Genomic DNA, 19,300 nt, shown 5'->3' on the forward strand with positions numbered 1-19,300 from the left:
TACTCACCTGCACTCCTCTTCATCTTGATCCTGACGCTGTCTGTCGGAAGAATACTTGGAAGAAATCTCAAGACATTTTATATGTTTACTGGGGGTACTGTTAATTTAGTGGTATAAAATCTGGTTACAAGTTGTGGATACATTTTCTTGTGTTCTATAAGAATTCGCTAGGATAGAGCCAAGCATAATCCACCTTTTACAATGTTCATATTAGCACAATGAATTAACCCATGTAACTCTGGATTCAGCTGATTTTCCTTACACCTGCACATCTATTGTGTAACATAAGACTAAATTCACAACGCTGTCTAGAAGCTCAGTCACCTGGAAAACCACAATGAAAAACCTGTTGTTAGGACTCTTAGAAAGACAAAGCTGCCCTTTCTATCCTGCCATACTCAGATGACAAGAGGTCAGGGCTATGTGTATTGGAAAAGAAAATCTGTACATTTAACACATACTATGAATTTACTACTATACAGCAAATATAAGTGCATCACTGTAATAGCAATTCAGTTCTTATTTGTAACAGTAACAGTATAAAGAAATGCAACTTAAAACAGCTGAGCCAAAGTTCAAAATCTTTACCAAGCCCATAACTATAATATATTGTTAATAATATTAGTCTGTTAATAATAGGATGCTCCCATCAGCACTAAAGCCAAAGCTACTTCGCATGCACAGAGCTCCAAAGAAGCTAGGACTGAGACAGTAGTGTTAGAATGTTCTGGTAGGAGGGATTGCAGAGCTTCTGGCAAAAGAAAAGAATATTAGCTAGATAAAGTATAGTTTAGCTTTGAAACTATCATAGAATTAGTTAAAGAGAGATTAGGGTTTAGAACAGGAGTGAGCAATTAATTTTCCAATGGGGCCACATGAGAAAATGGAAAGGATTTAGAGGCCGGACTTATCCATATCCATAATGTTCCCTTTCATTATTTCTTCTCTCAATATGTCCCCATTTATAACACCCCCTTGTATATTGTTCCCTCCATTATTCCCCCATTTATAGTGCATCATTTTATAATGCCCCCTCCATTATGCCCCCATTTATAATACTCTTATTCCCCCATATAAACTGCCATCTCCATTATGCCCCTTTTATAATGCCCGCTCTTCTTATGCCCTCTACATTATGTCCCCAGTTATATATGCTCCTATATATACGGCCCTCTCTCTTTATGCCCCCATTTATAGTGCCCCTCTCTTTATGCCCTCCATTTTATCGCCTCATATGGCTTTTAGGAACAAAAAAGGTATGCATCCTTCTGGTCTCTCCAGTGGAGGTTGCCCTCAGCCCTGTGCCAGCGCCCAGTGCCAGCGACGTAGTGGTGTCATTATGTTGCCACCACCTGGAGCTGTGCTGTCCCTCGTGGCAGAACAGGCCGTTCCGAAATACTTAGCCAGTCAGATGTGGCCCGCAGGCTGTATCATGCCCAACCGTGGTTTAGGAACTTGCCATCAGATCTACCTTAATAGGTAGATTTCTGATGGTAGGTTTCCATTTACTTATGAATTGTATTGGCCCTTCCTTAAATGATTTAAAGAAAGTTGTATGCATTCTTGAAATTGGATATTGGAAATTAAACTGATTGTCTGGGGTAGCCCATTCCATAGAACTAGAACAGCTCAACAAAACCATGGAGACAGGAATAGGTGGTTGGACTGTTGGCAGAGTTGATTAATGAAAACCCTTGGCAGTACTATATTATTATAATGTGGGTGCCAAATGGGGTAGTTATTGGCTGCTCATTACCTCTAAACAGGTGTCAATACTGTGATATACAGAAGTCAATCTCATTGTGAACAGAGGATGGGATCTCTTTCAGCAAGTGAAATACATGAAATGTATCACAACTCTGTGATATCTGAACAATATTTTGTTGTCTTTTCTAGATATGTTATAAGTACTTTGGAACTCATGGTAGCAGAGGACTATATGATTGTTTACCTCAATGGCGCTACACCAAGAAGAAAAATGCCAGGGCTTGGATGGATGAAGAAGTGTTACCAAATGATAGATAGACGGTGAGTTTACAAAATTATGTACCGTAAATGTTGGATGATAGACATACATGCATTAACTGCTTTATGGCTTTGCCTTACAGGTTAAGGAAGAACCTGAAGTCATTCATTATCGTTCATCCATCTTGGTTTATCAGAACTATATTAGCTGTAACACGTCCTTTCATAAGGTAAATCTGTTATAGTTGATAGATTGATTTTATACAATAGGATTTGAGACCACCGCTCATCCCATAAATAGGTCTTCCTAGTATCTAATCCTCTAGGTAAAGTGGTCAGACATGTATTATTATTCTTAAAATGGTTAGTATTAAAAGGCTCCCCAAATTCCTGGTTTCTCTCAACCCATTCATTCTCATTCAATTTCATTAATCTGCCATATATACATTTCTTCAATTAGATGTTATTAAAAATAATTTCTCATAAATGTAGCCATATGGTCCCTTAGAAACAAGACTGTGTCCTTGGATACAGCCACCTCTGCTGGATGGATTGAGCAAAGACACAAATGGTGTTGTATATGAAATTACCAGGAGTAACTGCAGGTCCTACAGCGGTCCTGTGGTAATGATCGCTGAATCCATGTGGTCAGGCAGGACTCTATAGCGTATGTCTGGCCACCGCTGCCAAAATGTGAGGTGGACGTATCCGAGGAAGCTATCTCGTTTCTAAGGGACAACATGGCTACATTTATGAGAAATTATCTTCACACAAGAACATTTTTTTTAATAACATCCAATTGAGGAAATCTTTACACATGGCAAATGAATTAAATTAAATGTAAATTCCCAGATGGGAATACCCCTTTAAGTTATTATTTGTGTGTAAAAGGACTCCAAAAATGAGAGAACAAGTGGCAATAGACTAAGGCCTCATGCACACGAACATATGTGGGTTTCTGTTCTGTATATACAGTTGTATTTTGGCCGATAATACAGCATGTTTTTCACCCATATGAGGTGTATGGAACACAAATAAAGGAGAAAATAGTACATGCTCTATATTTTGTAACATCTCGCTCTCGGCTTGGTACGGTGGGCAATACGGCCATTACGATGATCCCTGCAGAAACTTTACTATCTATCTACCATAATTTATGGAATATGGAATACTTAGGCTTAAAAGTCAGTTTCCAATTTAAACTCCTAATCTTGTCAAGTCTTTCTTATGAGCCTAAGCCTTGCTGGCTTCTTCTTGCTCTCAGAGTTTTGGATGCCAGTTTTTATTCCCTTGGTCAGTTATTTTGGATAAGCTGCATATATATATATATATGTTATTACTCTGGCACCAGAGAAAAACACAGTTCCATATATATATATATATATATATATATATATATATATATACATATATATATGAGGTAGCCAGGGCTGACCTGCAAATTTTATAATACTGTTACTTTTTATACTTTTGTTATCAGCTCCAAGTTCAGCAGCAAGATAAAGTATGTCTCCAGTCTAGCTGAGCTCAGGGAGTTGATTCCAATGGAATATGTGCAGATTCCAGAAAGTATTGTCAAGTAAGTAATTGTCTGAACCGCTGCAATGAACAACTATAGAAGATTTTTCCCCACAATTAAACACTATGTAATTGGGATTAAAAGTCAAATTTACATAATAATAGGGGACAAATTTCTTTAAAGTAACAGTAACATGATAATTTTTTATCAACGGTGGAAAGAAACTATCTATTCATGTCAAAATGGTGGTTTTAGCGTGATAGTTCTTGCTAGAATCTGCTGATGTCACACAACGACATTAACAAAAAATTTCAAGTTATGCGCTTGGAAGCCACTATTATTTAATAATGCAAATGAATTTCATTTAAAAATTATATATATTTAAATATATATATATATATATATATATATATATATATATATATATAAATATATACACACATGTATATATACAGGCGGTCCCCTACTTAAGGACACCCGACTTACAGATGACCCCTAGTTACAGACGGACCCCTCTGCCCTGTGACCTCTGGTGAAGCTCTCTGGATGCTTTACTATAGTCCCAGACTACAATGATTAGCTGTATAGTGTCTGTAATGAAGCTTTATTGATAATCCTTGGTCTAATTAAAGCAAAAAAATTTTAAACTTCAATTGTCACTGGGCCAAAAAAAATTTGGTCTGGTACCACAATTGTAAAATATACAGTTTCGACTTACATACAAATTCAACTTAAGAACAAACTTATGGAACCTATCTTTTACGTAACCTGGGGACTGCCTGTAAATATAAATTTGATATCAGTGTGTGCATATTGACCGTATATTGAATGTAGTCAGGCGGGCATACGCCTGGCGCTCTGGAGAGGAGGGGTGACCCCTCCACTCTCCATAGAGATGCATGGCGTACGGCCATGCACATGGGGAAAGATAGGACATGTCCTATCTTTTCCCCGTGTATGGAGCATTACGGTGCCACACGTGTGTGAGCTTGCGGCAGTATATACGTCCCACTTATGCTCGCGTAAATGCAGCCTAACCTTGTATATTCCATTTGGCAACTGTATATGCCATAGAGGTGCTGCATTTTATTTCTTTGCCATATTGTCCTAGTCTATTCAGCTTATAGAGTAACCAGAAAAAAACACAATACAGCTTCTCACCACATGTCTAGTAACATCTACAGTGCAGGAAACTTGACTCAACAGCCTGGAGAATATCCAAAAAGACAGGAATTCCGGGACATGCAGCAAAATGCAATTCGTTATTTAATGTCAATATTAAAATAGTACAGATAGCAAAAATTTGCATCAAGCCAACATTTATTTGTTTAGAAATGATTTTGTTATTAATAACAGTATTATAGGTGAGTCTATAGAAAGAATAACTACAGGTCACCATTAGCTTTGTATCATGTATAGGCAATACAGTTACTGACTCAGTAAGTCTATACAGAATATAAAATATGCCAAATAAGAACTAGAGCAAAATACACAGTAAGTCTACATTCACACTAACGTATTCCTACCGTGATACACACATCAGCGCACAGGAGAGGAGGGACGGAGAGCTGCTCACCCTGCCCCTCTCCATAGAGATACATGGGTCACAGCGCCATAATACAGGGAAAGATGGGACATGTCCTATCTTTTCTCTAGGTACAGAACGGTACCGTGCCGCATGTGTGCCATTGCCAGCCTATGGGGGACATATATAGGCATGCAGTCGTATATATACTTCCCCCAACTGTCGTGTGAATATAGCCTAACATCATTGTTAGTATAGTGCATGAAAAGTGGTGGCTGATTTAGTCTATACATTCAGAAATATAAAACTACACACAACCGAGTACATAAAACTATACACATGGAGTTTTTACCCACTGACTCCAATCCCCATTCTTTATTACCCATACTCAACGTTTTTCTCTTGGAAGGTATGAAGAATCAAGGTGTTTTCCAAGGAATGTAAGGTAAATGTATCAAAGAGCCCTTACTCCTTACACTAACCAAAGAAAGAATGTGCATTCTCTTGGCTCATGCTCCCTGCAGTAGGAATGCCTTTCTAAATCTGCATGTCTAAGTAGGTATTGCACTGTAAGGCAGGGATCTAATTTTAACGAAAATGTCTTCAACTTGACTTAACATTTTCCTTCTTGGCTGCAGCTTGCTTTTTGGTAACACAATATATTGCTTTCCATGCAGTAAGCATGTTTTCTACTCCCCTCCTGCTTTGTGCTCAGTACCTCCTGCTCAACTAGGCTTGGGGACTGAAGATTTTATGTAACTTTTTAGCTCTAGACCAATACAGTCACTATTCTAAAGTTGCTATGTATTATTCTCTGCAGTAAGGACAGTAGTGAATCACAATATCGGTGGTTTGGGCGGTAGCCCTGCGCCCTAAGCCTTGTAGGGGTCTTATGGCCACCCAAACCACCCACCAGATTTTACCACCCACCAGATGGATCTTCACCTATGAAATCCTCATACATCTATTCCTGCTGTCAATGCACATGTATATAAGAGGCAGAATGGACACCTGCATTCCCAAAGACGCTTGATTCTAGTACCATATGTAGGGAGTCAATTCCTATAATTGAATCTCTATAAGGCATACTCTATAAGGCATTGAATTCCCATAAGGCATACTGTATACAACTTGAAACTCTTTGCATTTCCCCAACTCTTTATTAGATTGCTCCCATCTTAGAAAGCTACGTGAAGTAGCCTGGGGTAGTAAGAGTGTAGGTTTGTAGGAATGAATTCACTTACGATAATAATGGGGTTCTGTGTAATTATTTGCTGCTATAACAGATTGAGCTGCATTTATACTGTAGCAACTCTGACATAATTGCTGTGCTTGTTTTTATGCCTAAAAAGTTGCATGGCTGTAATTGCAATATCTTTGGTGCAAAGATGGCGTATTTGCTGCAGAAAATTATGCAATTATGGACATGCAACTTTTTAGGTGCCTAAATAAAAAAAACAATAAACCCATCAGAGTTTTCCCTTGTATTCTAAGTCACCTCTCTAAAAGGCAACTTAAATTGTTTATCTCCTTAATGTGTTTCTCCACAAAATCACAGTACAATTATGGTCAGACAGTAGGTGTTCTCCTTAAGGAGAGATTGCCAATTAAGGCCAAGGTGTTAATTGGAAAACAAATGAAAAGGAGTTATTGTTTTCCATTTAACACCTTGGAAAACTTATTTGCATTCTTCATAGTACAATTATTGCTGGAACTTTTTCTGGATCAAATTCTCTAGCACTCCTAATAAAATACATTCAGTCAACCATCTAAACGTTAAAAGTTTCGAAATGTTTTTTTTTTCCATAGATAAGCACGAAACTGCAAAAAGCTGCCAAAACATGTGCAGATTGTTCTAGATGTAACAGTGTCTAGATTATGTATCTTCATTCCCTCCAGCACAGTACAATCTGAACTGCAGATGCACAACCAATATTTATGACTGCCTTCAAATCCTGCTTTGCTTTGCTTATGTTATGCTTGCTTCTTTCCCCTTTTCTTTTCATTTTTAATACTTCATTAAATGATTGCTCATTCAGACTGGATGAAGAATTGAAAGAAACGGAAGCAGCAAAGTAAGAAATCACTTGTCACGTGGCAATGTGGTTATTTTATGTACTGTGTGTGTTTGTGTTTTCATATTGCTGCTGGAATATAAAGAACGTCTTTTACAAAATGCAAAAATGTTTTTTAATGCACACACATATGTAATCACTTCTTCAGCTTGACTCAAAAAGTTACTTCTTGGCTGCAGCTTTCTTTATGGTACCACAGTATATTGCTTTCCATGCAGTAAGCATGTTTTCTACTCCCCTGCTGCTTTGTGCTACTTCCTCCTGTATATGAAATGTCCGGGTGTTACTGCATATCCTACAGCTGTGCTGTGGTAATGATTGCTGAATCCAGGAGGTCAGGCAGGGCTAAATAGCGCATGTCTGGCCACTCCTGCCAAAATGTGAGGTGGACGTAACCGAGGAAGCTATCTGGTTTCTAAGGAACAACATTACTACATTTATGAGAAATTATCTTCACACAGGAACATTTTTTAATAACATCCAATTAAATAAATGTTCACATATGGAAAATTATTTTAATTAAATTTAAATGCCCAGATGGGAATACCCCTTTAAGTTACTGTTTATGTAGTTTGAAGTTTGCGTACTACACAACATATAATTGGTTTATTAATTTTATAATAATAAATATTAATTAAACATCAAATTATGTGTGTATATATATGTATGTATATATGTATGTATATATATATATATATGCATGTGTATATATGTATGTATATATGTATGTTTATATGTATATATATATATATATATATATATATATATATATATATATATATATATATATATATATATATATATACACTCACCGGCCACTTTATTAGGTACACCTGTCCAACTGCTCGTTAACACTTAATTTCTAATCAGCCAATCACATGGCGGCAACTCAGTGCATTTAGGCATGTAGACATGGTCAAGCCAATCTCCTGCAGTTCAAACCGAGCATCAGTATGGGGAAGAAAGGTGATTTGAGTGCCTTTGAACGTGGCATGGTTGTTGGTGCCAGAAGGGCTGGTCTGAGTATTTCAGAAACTGCTGATCTACTGGGATTTTCACGCACAACCATCTCTAGGGTTTACAGAGAATGGTCCGAAAAAGAAAAAACATCCAGTGAGCGTCAGTTCTGTGGGAAATGCCTTGTTGATGCCAGAGGTCAGAGGAGAATGGGCAGACTGGTTCGAGCTGATAGAAAGGCAACAGTGACTCAAATGGCCACCCGTTACAACCAAGGTCGGCAGAAGAGCATCTCTGAATGCACAGTACGTCGAACTTTGAGGCAGATGGGCTACAGCAGCAGAAGACCACACCGGGTGCCACTCCTTTCAGCTAAGAACAGGAAACCGAGGCTACAGTTTGCACAAGCTCATCGAAATTGGACAGTAGAAAATCGGAAAAACGTTGCCTGGTCTGATGAGTCTCGATTTCTGCCGCGACATTCGGATGGTAGGGTCAGAATTTGGCATCAACAACATGAAAGCATGGATCCGTTCTGCCTTGTATCAACGGTTCAGGCTGGTGGTGGTGGTGTCATGGTGTGGGGAATATTTTCTTGTCACTCTTTGGGCCCCTTGGTACCAATTGAGCATTGTTGCAACGCCACAGCCTACCTGAGTATTGTTGCTGACCATGTCCATCCCCTTATGACCACAATGTACCCAACATCTGATGGCTACTTTCAGCAGGATAATGCGCCATGTCATAAAGCTGAAATAATCTCAGACTGGTTTCTTGAACATGACAATGAGTTCACTGTACTCAAATGGCCTCCACAGTCACCAGATCTCAATCCAATAGAGCATCTTTGGGATGTGGTGGAACAGGAGATTCGCATCATGGATGAGCAGCCGACAAATCTGCGGCAACTGTGTGTTGAGGCAGTTCTGAAGGCAAAAGGGGGTCCAACCCGTTACTAGCATGGTGTACCTAATAAAGTGGCCGGTGAGTGTGTATATATATATATATATATATATATATATAAATATATATATATATATATATATATATATATATAGTAGCTTCTTTTGTAGCTCGTCAGTCAATATGTAGAGGAAAGGGTTGTAGCTTAAAATACTTTTTGACCCTGTTATCCATGGCCTCCTTACTTCTAAAATCTACTTTTTAGATTATGCTAATGATCTCTACCATATATTGATACGTGGTGAATAGTCACAAAGAACAAATAGGACATAAGTAAAAAGGGAAATAGGAACATGACACTACACATGGTTTGGCAATGCTCAGCTATTGCTAACGTTTGGTCATTGGTTTTTGGCTGTGTTTTGGCCATGACTCTGGCCCCGTTGATTCATATTTAAAATAGTTAAAAGGTAAATCTCCATCTCCTTGCTTACAATAAAAAAAACACATAAAGCATATTTTTGCAGCCTTGTAAAGGATCTTCTGTGTTTGTAGATGTTCAAATTACATAAAAGTTTCCAATCTTATCCATATACCAACAGTTATACATGGATTTTATATATTCTATCACTGGCAATGTTACATTTTCGCTGTGTCCGTAGCTGTTTAATGTCATTGTTCTATTTTCTCAAATTTAGTAGAAGAGCATAAGATAAGAAGTAAAGTAGTTTTGTATTAAATCAACATCTTTTATTACTAAACATTAAACATTTGTGTGAATTATTTTATGTTGTAAAGGAATCCATACTTATGAAGGCCCCTTGTAATCAGGTAAAGAGATTATCTACTTTCAGCAGCAAATTGATTTTATTTCTGTAATAAAAAGTTATTTTCCAATATACCTTCAGTATCAATTCTTCAGTTTTCAAGATCTCTGTTTGCTGTTAATCAACAGGAAGCTTCATTGTATACTATCTGTGGATAAACAAGGGTCCATGGTCATGTGATGTCACAATGGTGCACGGTTCGTTAGTATCACAGAGAGTAATCGGAGCCATGTGATACAACGAGCCGTGCACCTGTGTGATATTACATGATCAATGACCGTGTTTTACCCTTAGGAAGGAAACATAGAAGCTTTCTATAGAAGGACAACAATCAAAGGTCTAGAAAACAGTGAGGAATTGATACAGAAAGTATAGTGGAAACAATATCAGTTATTTGCAAAAAGTGGACAACCCCTTTAAAAGAATTGTTTGCTATAGCCCCTCTAGTATGGAGTGAATACTTTCTCATCACTATTAAGGGAACTTATGAAAAGTTGGCATGCGGTCGACAATCACAAAAATAAACATACAGTATATACATTATATAAGTGTGAACACCTCTTTAAGTATTTTGTCTCCTCCCATGTTCCACCTTTCTTCACAATCAGTTACTAGCTTCTGAATAAATACCTTATTGTATTTTATATTTCCTCCAAAAAGCTTATGTATTTAGAGCTATACTTTGAAGAAAAGGTAATAACTTAAGTCACCACAGCATGATGTACTCTTTGGCTTTCATAATGACTCTCTATGCCAGTAACTAACCTCCTAACCAGTATTGGCAATTCATTTGGCACATGTAACTGAAGCCACTAACACATTGTGCAGTAACACTCCCTGTCTAGTGGATGACTAGTCCCTTCTCCACCCTGCTGGTGCTTGTTCCAAGTCATTTAATTGTCAGTGATCCTCACAGTCTGCATTCAGACGTTGTCCACATAATCTTTACTGTACGCTCTTTTTCCACGATTAGGTCATACTACTGTTAGAAAGGAAACGAGAAAGGATCACTAGTGCCAGTAACAATGGCCTCATTATTCTGTGCAATGATTTCATCAAAGCTTGAGAATAGGATACATTGCACCTGATCTATACTTATCCCATTTGTTATGCCTCCTGATGATTATATCTTTTATACATACAATGCACAGTAGGTATAAAGCTCCAATGTCAGAGCAGTTTTACTGCTCACTAAAAAAATTTACACAGAGCAGACTTTATGTTAAATTGTTATATTCCAGAGAATTTCTATTAAACACAAAAAAGCATTTCTTCTGGTTACGAAATAAAAAAAATCTAAAGATATTATCCATTATGTAGACACAAATAAAGGAGAATATTAAAATGTAAGTAAATGGGTTCCCGGAGTGAAATTCATATCCTGAGGCCCAAGCTTTATGTTTGGCCCATATGTTGATACATTGTAAAAGATCTACGTATCTCTAAAATACAGCTGTGATTGCACCCCCTGTAGATTCTAAGCAGACCATCAGTGTGGTCAAAATTTTACATCTTGAGATACATTAATTCGGTTTTTTGAACTCCCATAGAAGTGAATAAAAGTTAGAGAAAGAGCATAACTCTTAATGTATGAGCGTAAAAGTCTAAAAATCCCGGACACTGCTGTTATTCTCCATTTGTCACTGGGACAGTCGGATCATGGCTTTATTTATGAGATGCACCTGCATCTATCAGACATCTATGGCCAAGGTATGATTAAACAACTCTCCAGTTACCTTACACATTGTATCATCAAAACTGCTGTAAGACCTCCTTCTAAGAAAATCTACTGTCTGGAATATTATCTTATTAGATCCAGAGGTCCCTGCCTTATGCCTAAGCAGCTTTTACTGTTTTCTGCAATGCAGCCTTAATGTTTTAATACCTTATTTGATGTATATGCAAATTACCTACAGAGGGTACTCAGGGCATGGAGTAGCTTAGCAGTATGGCCTACGCAGGCGCAGTGACTCCCAGCATATTTTCTATGCAGAGCTCACTCACACAATATTAATGAAGTTGGCAGGGAACCTGGAGCTTCTGTGCCTCCCTCTAGCCAGAGATGTGCAGGGAGCCACTGTGCAAAAGTGGCATTGATGTGCAAGGAGGTGGATCTTCAGCACTACTTGGGGCATGGAGTAGTCTTAGCCCCGTGAGCTCTCAGATGCCAGACAATAAATTTCCTTTAACCCCTTCCTGACGCGTTACGTAGTAGTATATCAAGCGTCGGCTGTAGGCGATTGGAGAAGGCTCAAAGGCTGAGCCCTTTCCATAGCCTGTAATTGTTTGTTGCATATTGCAGCAAACACTTACTGGTAACACCCGCAAATGGTGCTAGCATAGCCGGCGGCATCAAAAACAAGTGAAAAGAAAAAATTATAAATTCAAATCACCCCCTTTCTCTAGAACTGATATAAATGTAAATAAACTGTAAAAATCATAAACATGTTAATTATCACCGCATGCCAAAATATCAGAGCTATCAAAATCTAAATAAGCATCCAAAATAGGAAATGCCACTTTTCTGCCATTTTGAAAAATATAAAAATTCAATAAAATGTGATCAAAAGGCTTTAGAGTCAAAATGGTAGCATTGAAAACGTCATCAAAAGTTGCATATAGTGACACCACCCACAGCCCCATACACCAAAGTATGAAAAAGTTATTAACGCCAGAAGATTGCAAAATGAAAATTTTTTTTTTGTACAGGAGGTTTTCCTTTTTGTAAGAGTATGAAAAAAATTATAAAACCCATAAAAATTTGGTATCCCCGTGATCGCACCAATCCAAAGAATAAAGTAGACATGTCATTTGGGGCAATCAGTGAAAGACGTAAAATCAGAGCCCCAAAAAATCCAAATTCAAAACGACACAAATGCATTTTCACCAATTTCACTACTTTTGGAGTTTTTTTCCCACTTCTCAGTACACGGCATGGAATATTAAATACCGTCACTATAAAGAGCAATTTGTTATTCAGAAAAGAAGCCCTCATATATATAACTCTTTAAATGGAAAAATAAATAAGTTATGGATTTTTGAAGATGGGGAGTGAAAAATGAAATTGCAAAAAACAAAAAGGTTGTTAAGGGGTTAACCTTCCTGCAATAGAATCACAATTATTTCCCTACAGACATGAATAAGTCAGAAAAAGCTAAGTTGATAAAAGAAAGTAGTGTTTAAAGCTCTAGTATGCTATAGCACCGCAGTGAGTGTCATTCAGTCCCAAAGAGATTATTAAAATAGTGCTAAATCTTCCTAAGAGTGGCTCATCTCCCCAAGTGACTTTGTCTTAGGAACAACATCTAGGAAAGCAAAATAACTCGAGCTGACTGAATTAATAACTACAAACCTATGGTGTCTAGATTCAGCTGAAAAACATGTTCTTAGAAAACAGACCATAACATTTTGAGTAAAGTAATTTACTTGAATATTTTGAAGACAAAAAGTGTTGGCTGTGTGGGACTAAATTGCCAAAAGCTAACTAAGCACTTTGGAGTAAGGGTTGATTCTAATATATTAATACATATTCTGGTCTTCCCCTGACTTAAGATATTGTTCAAGACGGGTGTGTATATACATAGCAGAAAAGAAAAAGAGGAAGAACTTCAGGAAGTGGGAAGGTGCAGCCCCAACTAGAAGCTGTGACGCAATCCACCACAAACCCCCTGCACCTTGTAGTCACAATGTAGCTCAGCTAAAAAAAAAGCTTATTAGAAGATAAGCAGCACTCATAGATCTTTATCAATCTGTAGGGTCATGACTGAACATCAGAAGGTACTTTTCAGTGATATACGTGTTATGAGCTTTTGCTTTGTGTCTGATCTTCTTACTGTACAATCCCATGCTGTATTTCTATGTGCTTGCAGTGTAGCTAGGGTTTTCTACCTCTTTTACAAGCTCATCTTGCAATATTATGTTAGCGTAAATGTTGTGTACTAGATCATTCTCCACCAATGTTTATTTTTATGGCAATGACTAAACAAATGGTGGTAATGCTTGTTGATTTTTATTGCTCATTAGCAGAAAACTACCCCTCCCTAGCATCCAACCACTGGCACTGCCATATAAAGACACACTCAGTGATTTCAATCGTCTGCAGAAATAGATGTCCCTTTTTTCCAAAAATGGAAATTTAATGTTTTTGTAAACTAGACACCCAATGAGTTTCTTCCCAGAGAAGAAGATACATTTAAGTAATTAGAGAATAGAAGGTAAATTGAAGACTTCCATTTTTAGTTTCCGTTACTCTCTCCTTATTCTGAAAGTATAATGGAAAGCCCCAACCAGGTGTGAACTGGGCCTAATGCAGAACTAGGCAGACAAGCCCTTTCTCACCATTCATGGACAGGTCCATTAGAAAACTAACACATATCAGAGAGAAGGGGAGGATACAACCTGCACATGGATAGAAGGCAATGCTCATGGTACCTGTAAATGTTTTAAATCACAGAGGGGCTCTCAATGGCAGTGCTAGTGGTATACCCCCACTAATGGTTTCAATGCTCTGATGGAAAAACAGTGCATGAATAGCCTTTTCCTAAATAACATTGCAAGTAAATCACGTCTTGCCAATTGTTTTGTTTTTTTGCAACCAGAGCTGGATGTTTGCCTGTGGAACCGGAAATGTCTTCTCTGGATCAGGAGTAAGAGTCTTCTCAGATAACCATTGAGAATCATTGACAAGAAATTAGCACCATTCTACAACTGGAGCTCCACAATCCCCCAATACCATAGCACGGCGGGCACACTTCGGCGCCGGGGAGAGGAGGAGAGGGTGGGCGACGCTCACCCCGCCCCTCTCCATAGATAAACATGGTGCACGGCGCCATATGCCGAGATAAGATAGGACATGTCCAATCTTTTCACAGCTACGGTACAGTACGGTGCCGCACGTGTGCAGGACCGTACAGCTCCATATGGCACCATGCACCCATTGCCGGACTAGGGGGGACATATATCCGACGTATATACGCCACCGTATATACGTCCCCCAACAGCCGTGTGAATGAGGCCTAAAACTAGCATGGCCTTCCTTCAATACAGCAACAACAATAGATTTGATTATTACAATGAATGCAATCATCATGACTATACAGTATTTGTATTGGACAAGCTTTAACAAAACAGCACATTTGCTGATCACATTCTTCTCTCTAGTGCCTTTTAAACCAAAGAGAGGAACCCAGGGCCAGGGCCAGCACTGGGTATACCTGGACAGGGCCCACAGCTGCTGGAGGGGCCCACATAAAGCTGTACATAAGGAATCGATAGGGGTGAGGGGCGCTGAATCTAATGAATCCATAGGGTCTGAGGGGGACTTATATAAAATAACTATGAGGTGGCTGTTTGGTATGATAAACTAGGAAATATTTTATTGAACAGAACTGTTTTAGGTTCGGAATTTTTAATGCTGCCTGGTGGGTTCACTGCAAAGGGGCCTGGTGAGGCTCTGTCCCTCGGGGGCCGAGTGAAATGTGGAGCCCACCCTGGATGAACAGGGTAGCAAACATTTTTTAAGCCTTAAAGGAATGCTTAGAGTGAGATAGATGGCAGATGCCCATTTCTTGAGTCTGAGACACCCACATTAAACAGTATTCTCTAATAAAAACCCATACTAGTAATTAGTAATATCTAGGTAATTGATCTCCAGACAAGATACCAGTCAGAGGATACAAAAAGAGGACAACAGTTTTTCCATTTCTTTCAGACAAGGGATAGTTTTCAGTGTTCTTACGGCCGTAACTGACGTCCTCATTGTGAAAAGGTTGGGAAATACTTGGAAAGGAAGGTTAAAAATAATGTTAAATGCAAGACTATGAGAATCAAGTAGATGTTTAAATATTTGATATACAGGCAGTCCCCTACTTAAGAAAACCCGACTTACAGACGACCCCTAGTTAAAGATGGACCCCTCTGCCCACTGTGATCTCTGGGGAAGCTCTCTGGATGCTTTACTATCATCCCAGACTGCAACAATCAGTTGCAAGGTGTCTGTAATGAAGTTTTATTGATTATCCTTGGTCCAATAACAGCAAAAAATAAACTACAATTGTCACTGGGGCAAACATTTTTTTTGTCTGGAACTACAATTATAAAATATACAGTTTTGACTACAAATTCAACTTAAGAACAAACCTATGGAACCTATCTGGTACGTAACACGGGGACTGCCTGTACATATAAACTATAGTCCAGAAGCAAAGGCATTTGTTAAGTACTAGTAAAGGGGACCTGTCACCTGGAATATAATTTTTAGCTGGTGACAGGTTCCAATAGACTCTGCAATGATGAGTTAATAAATTCATTTCCCCTCCCTCAGGAATTCTTTTCAGAGTAACACATAGCCAACATCTCTCTCAGCTCCCTCATCCCTCCCCGCTCAGGAATTCTCTCCAGTCAAACAAGTCACACACAGCCAGCATTTCTTTTAACTTCATCATTCTCCCTTTCATCATTCCTGAGGGAGGATGAAATGAGTGAGCTGAGCCCAATCACACAGCGACTCGGCTGAAGAGAAGACATGCTCTTTGTGAAAAACATGGCCACTTTTGTGGTAACCTGTCATTAGGTTTAATGATGAAAACATGATCACAGTTTCCCTTTAATGTGGACTGTTAAAGAATATGCTCTTAAAATGTGATCACTTTACATACACAGTCATGATGCTCAATGGTTACCAATGTCTAATTCCTGTTTATCAAGCACATCACCTTAATCCTATGAAAAGTGCATAAAGTAACAGAAATGTATTCACATTTAACGTACAGATGTAGCAGAGATCAAATTGCTGTTAATTGATTTGCATGCATAATGATATCTACTGTAAAACACATTACTATCCTAGAAGACTAATGATAAACTGTTCTAGTAGCATAATAAGTGAAAAGCTCAGCTCTTCTACATCTGTAAACGTTTGTGAGCAGAACCACCATGCATGCACTGCTATATTATTGTACAAGTTATACATGTGAGAAATGACACTAACAGTGGCGCATTATGTTTTCTTTAAGATTTGAGAAGAAAAGTGAAGACAACGTATAACACTATGGAACACCAGAGCTGAGAATCTTCATGAATAATGTGTGTTTTATTTTGTTGATGTATAGCCCCAGATATCTTCTGTACTTTATTTTTTTGAAAGTGTAATTTAATAATAGAATGCAATAAGGAAATCTCTTTAATCTAAATGGCATCCAGATCAAAAGAAGTAAAGTCATCCTGCTTAGAAGGAAATTGTTTTATTCCATGAGACTTGCAGCTAAGGAAAAAACAAAGTGATTCAATATTTACTATGGTGTAACACGTCCTGTGGTGGTAAAGTCATGATCTGCTTTTCATGATTGTGGGCAACTGAATCAACTTTAAACCCACTGAGCATATTTCTTGTACTAATGTTATAAAATTAACAGTAACAGAAGTTTATCCAACAGCGACAATTTATTAGAATATACAGTTATTATGATGCCTCCTGACACCTAGAAAATGAGTGTCTAGCCACCAAAACCAATGTGCACCATCAGGACCATCATAACACCCCACAGCATATTAATGCAGTCACACTGTATTTCCAAATATCAGTGCCATAACAATATACAATTATAAACATAATAGCCAAGGCACCAATGCTTCAAGAATACTGCACTTCAGTAGCAATGTGATCATTTCCTAATGCTTCCCCCTTTTAACAGAGCAGCAGTTGTGCCATGTATGATCACCCATGTCGCACATCACTACATCCTGTCCTATGCACCACAGGAACTATTGAAACTTGCTAAACATGTATTGGAAGGAACCTGTGAGCAGTGTAAAATACATACATATAGCTCTTTATTTTGTAACAAGCTAATGACACTTTACCTGTAAGATGGTATATGTTTGTTCAGATACAAAACCATAAACCATACCCTGCATGCCAATAGTCTCCAAATATCATATATGCATAAAGAATAAATGTATGCCTTGCATTAATTTGTTCATAATTACTCATGACTTGTTTTACTGTATAATAATGAGAATCATACATTGGAAAAACTCAGAAGTTTACTCACAGCAGCTTTTATTATAAAAGTATAAACTATAAAAAAGTGAAGCACCTATAGAGCAGGTTAGGTCCCCCTTTAGCCTCCTGGATTTGGTATACTTGAGAGTTGTTGACCTGTAAAGGTGGCTTCTCCTTATTCAGACCGGTTAGTCCTACTTGAATAAATGTGTTGATAGAATTGTGGAAACCAAAAAGCAGTCATTAATATGTTGGTTACACAAGACAAACAATTCAAGAGAGAATTAACAAACATCATTCATTACTAAACAAAGCATACAACAATATTTGGTTGCAAAATATCTAACGAGATCTTAATAAAGCATTTACCAACCATTGCAGTTGATTCAAGACTTTAATATTGGAGAATTCTTCAAATATATTAGAACTAGAACTGTTATACACTAGACCAGTGATTTTCAACCTTTTTTTGAGCCGCGGCACACTTTTTATACTTAGAAAATCCTGAGGCACACCACCAACCAAAATAGCACAAAATGACGCTAAAACAGTCATAAAAGGCCTCCCTTTACTAATAAAAACCCCCTAGCGGCCTCCCTTTACTAATTAAAAGCCCCTAGCGGCCTCCCTTTACTAATTAAGAGCCCCTAGCGGCCTCCCTTTACTAATTAAGAGCCCCTAGCGGCCTCCCTTTACTAATTAAGAGCCCCTAGCGGCCTCCCTTTACTAATTAAAAGGCCCTAGAGGCCCCCCTTTACTAATTAAAAGGCCCTAAAGGCCTCCCTTTACTAATTAAAAGGCCCTAGAGGCCTCCCTTAACTAATAAAAAGCCCTAGTCTCCCTTTACTAATAAAAAAAAAAGACCCTAGCTGCCTTCCTTATACAAATAATAACCTTATATACTTACCCTTGATGTCTTCTTCCGCGTAACTTCTCTCCTAATGGCGATCCGCCCATCTGCTGTAGCTCCTGCACCGCGTGGCCCATGTCACGTGACTTACGCGACCTGACGTCAGGTCGCGTCATTCACGTGATATGGGCCGCGCGGTGCAGGAGCTACGGAAGATGGGCGGATCGCCGACGCGGGGCTTGTTGGTAAGTATGGGGGCCAAAACACGGGGGCACCGGGGCGCTGCGGCAGCGCTACACAGGGGCTCCCCGCGGCACACTCAACCATGTGTCGCGGCACACTAGTGTGCCGCGGCACACAGGTTGAAAATCACTGCACTAGACATTCCCTTAAACTATCAATCCCTGTAGATAACGGTGCCCTAGTAATGTACTCATCATATTATAAGTAAGTTTTTTGAAACTCCTATGCTTCCTTAGGAACAGATGACCTATACGTGGATGGTCCAGTAACACACATACCGAGATATAAGGCTTAGCATTCCAAAGAGTGAATGTGAAGTTTCTATAAGTAAAATAGTGCCGTGGGCTACTGGTTTATCTTTAATAATTAAGCCTTTTGGAGACATAAATTCTTGTTCTGTTGTATTGGACACTGCACAGGGAGATGTGAGCAGG

At 38.5% G+C, this 19,300-nt stretch overlaps 1 protein-coding gene across 10 annotated transcripts in view; it reads left to right on the forward strand.

Moving 5' to 3' along the window:
- The window catches only part of PRUNE2 (prune homolog 2 with BCH domain), a 202,736-nt gene extending 184,994 nt beyond the window's left edge, over nucleotides 1-17,742 (forward strand). For 2 of the 10 annotated variants that reach the window (XM_072150913.1, XM_072150920.1), the window contains 7 exons: nucleotides 1,897-2,028; nucleotides 2,109-2,195; nucleotides 3,446-3,544; nucleotides 5,419-5,454; nucleotides 7,049-7,084; nucleotides 14,370-14,417; nucleotides 16,785-17,742. In XM_072150913.1, the coding sequence (XP_072007014.1) occupies nucleotides 1,897-2,028; nucleotides 2,109-2,195; nucleotides 3,446-3,544; nucleotides 5,419-5,454; nucleotides 7,049-7,084; nucleotides 14,370-14,417; nucleotides 16,785-16,815 (469 nt within the window). In that variant the 3' untranslated portion in view covers nucleotides 16,816-17,742. Of the gene's footprint in view, nucleotides 1-1,896; nucleotides 2,029-2,108; nucleotides 2,196-3,445; nucleotides 3,545-5,418; nucleotides 5,455-7,048; nucleotides 7,085-10,431; nucleotides 10,465-14,369; nucleotides 14,418-16,784 lie in introns of all 10 variants that reach the window. The other 8 variants (XR_011855581.1, XR_011855583.1, XR_011855582.1 and 5 more) reach the window with 8 other exon arrangements.
- The last annotated feature ends 1,558 nt before the right edge of the window (nucleotides 17,743-19,300 follow it).

Source organism: Engystomops pustulosus, chromosome 1 (genome assembly GCF_040894005.1).
Source record: "Engystomops pustulosus chromosome 1, aEngPut4.maternal, whole genome shotgun sequence".
NCBI lineage: Eukaryota > Metazoa > Chordata > Amphibia > Anura > Leptodactylidae > Engystomops > Engystomops pustulosus.